General features: G+C 38.9%; 1 protein-coding gene across 1 annotated transcript; it reads right to left on the bottom strand.

Moving 5' to 3' along the window:
* Positions 1-346: 346 nt before the first annotated feature.
* LOC113286527 lies at positions 347-973 on the bottom strand. The gene has a single exon (XM_026535117.1). It carries the CDS (start codon positions 971-973, stop codon positions 347-349), a length of 627 nt encoding a protein of 208 aa, XP_026390902.1.
* Positions 974-2,786: the final 1,813 nt, after the last annotated feature.

Below are 2,786 nucleotides of genomic sequence, written 5' to 3'. Positions count from 1 at the left end.
TCGGTAATCTGTTGCTGTAAATAGGTGCCATATGCTCATACGCAATGAGCTACAGTACATTATATGCAAACAGGTTGTTCTATTATAGTAGTGATGCTCAAAACATCGCAAATTGCAATGAAACATTACAACAATATCCAAAAGCAATCAAGAATTTATATATATATGTTTAATAATAATAATCGTGTTTAGTTAGTGTAATCAAGAAATTTAACACAAAATAATTCCAACTATTACACACAGAAGCAAGAGATCAATCAAACCAGAATTACAACCAAAATCCGCACACAATCTCAAAAGAATCAAACCAAAATGGGTGAAAAGAAAGTAAAGATTTTCACCAAATTCAGGGTAGGTAGAGTCTGGAAGTACCGAGAATTGTTCTATTGTTATTGGTATGAACTCCGCCACCTGCGACAACTTTTGCACCACCACCTCCACCTCCTCTTTTAATGGGCGGCGATGATACAGTTTTTAAATCCTCGATATTTGCATAACTCTTCCTGGCCATCATAACACCACCACCTCTTTTGTCTGCACCACTCGCTGATTTACTCCCTCCTCCACTAAGTCCGAATTTTGAGTAGTCTTTTGATTTTGATGACGGCGGTGGTGTTCTCATCTCAAATACTGGTTTTCGATTTTCCTTCCTCAAAACAGCAGAGAAGTTTGGCACTGATTGACCCACCAAAGATGACCTTCGATTCACCACCGGTGATGAATTGTTATTAATTTCTTTAATCATCATCCTTCTTTGTTGCTGCTGTGGTGGTGGTGGAGATAACAATAGCTGCTTCTTCGAAGATCCAAATTCAATATCACCATTATCTTGTGTTTGATCAATCATCCTTTTCCTTATCTTTCTTTCTCTCATCTCAGAATACGCTCTGTATCTTGGCCCTCGTTGCAGATTAACATCAAAAGTAAAAGCTTCTTTGAGGCATCCTTCTTCTACTTCTATGAGATTTTCCATTCTGAATCAATTCTAGTGTTTGTTGCAGAAAGAATGAGAGAGGCTGAGGACGGAATTGATTACTGAAGAAGAAGAAGGAGGAGGAGGAGATCTTAGAGAGTGTTTGGTTTTGATGATTTCTTCTCAGGTGATGGAGAAGAGAAGAGTCCTCTGTTTTTTGTTTTGTGACCGTTGTTGCTTTTGACTCTACTAGCTAAGATGACTTTCTTAATTCGAGAAAGGGGAATATAATATCGGATCTACAACGGTTCTGATACATGGTAAATTTTCAAAAAAGGAGATTTCCAACGTTCTTATTCTCAAGTGGGCCCATGCGGTTAGTAAATCTTTTACTATTCTCCCGTTACAACAGGTGCACTTTTTCTTTTTGGTTCGCCCAGGGTGGACCAAAGGGATAGTCGAAAGCAAAGCGGACCAATCTCCATTAGGATCCGGAAGGGGTGGCCTTTTTGAGTTCAAAAGGTAGGATTTTTTGAGGACCATGTTTTTTTTTTAAGGGTGACTAGGGATGTGAAAATACTTGAAAAAATTAAAAAATGTTTTGCCCTCTCTCCTCTCTCTTCCATTCTAATGGCTATTGTTTTTGTCTTCTTCCTCTATTTTCTGCTGATTCTTTAAATATGCGCCGTGAGTAGTCCTCGCTGCTTGTGTTGGTTCCTTCGTCTATGTCGCTTTTACTGGCTAATTATTAGATTCTTTGCATCTACAACAATTTTGGTACTGTTTACACGCTTTGTTATCTAGAAATTCATTAATGACTTAGATATTTAATTTCTTGGTTTCCCTTAATTTCCTATTGAAATACATTAGTACAAACAGACCCTTTTTCCACGTCAAATTGGCGTGTGTATAGGAGTTTTGACACGCGAATTTGGTTTGGACTTGGTGTGGTTTCTGCTAGCGTGGTTTTAGGTAGCTTATAGCTACGCTTGCCTTGCATGTCTATTTCTGCATGGAATAGACACGCCAGAGCCATATAAGTGTTGCTATATAGTGTCCCAAAAACTTAAGTACTGATACTCTATAGACACACGATTTATTGTTTTGGCGTGGCTATTTGGTTCACTTTAGACACGCAAATTGCTTTTTGGTTTGGCTATTTGATTCACTATAGACACGCAAATTTTTTGGCGTGGCTATTTAGTTCACTTTAGGCACGCAATTTGCTTTTGGTATGGCTATTTGATTCACTATAGACACGCAATTTGCTTTTTGGTTCACTTCAGACACGCAAATTTCTTTTTGGCGTAGCCATTAGTTATCCGATAGACACGCCATATAGGTTTAAGGTGGTTATATGTTATGTTTTAGCCACGCCAATTTCACTTACCTTCATCCACGTGGTTGTATTAGGAACCGCTGAACACCATCCACATGTAACGATGTGAGCCGTTCATTGGATATCCTATAGACACGCCCCATAGAGTGTGGCTTTATGTGATATTTAGCCACGCCAATTTCCAATTACCTTAATCCACGTGGCCGTATTAGGAATCGTTGGATTTTATTTAAGATGATGCAATATTGACCGTTCAATTATTCATCGTCCACATGTAGCATTGTGAGCCATTCATTGGATATCCTATAGACACGCCCCATAGAGCGTGGCCATATGTGATATTTAGCCACGCCAATTTCCAATTACCTTGATCCACGTGGCCGTATTAGGAATCGTTGGATCTCATTTAAGATGATGCAATATTGACCGTTAAATTATATGCATCCTTCACCGCCCACATGTACCGTTGTGAGCCGTTCATTGAAAGACCTATAGACACGCCATATAGCGTGGCTATATGTGATATTTTTTCAC

This window comes from Papaver somniferum, chromosome 6 (assembly GCF_003573695.1).
Source record: "Papaver somniferum cultivar HN1 chromosome 6, ASM357369v1, whole genome shotgun sequence".
NCBI lineage: Eukaryota > Viridiplantae > Streptophyta > Magnoliopsida > Ranunculales > Papaveraceae > Papaver > Papaver somniferum.
Note: the sequence above shows the minus strand (reverse complement) of the source record. Positions and strands in the feature narration are given on the sequence as shown.

Coding starts and splice junctions, on each gene's coding strand:
- LOC113286527 (XM_026535117.1), bottom strand. CDS start 973: ATGGAAAATCTCATAGAAGTAGAAGAAGGATGCCTCAAAGAAGCTTTT.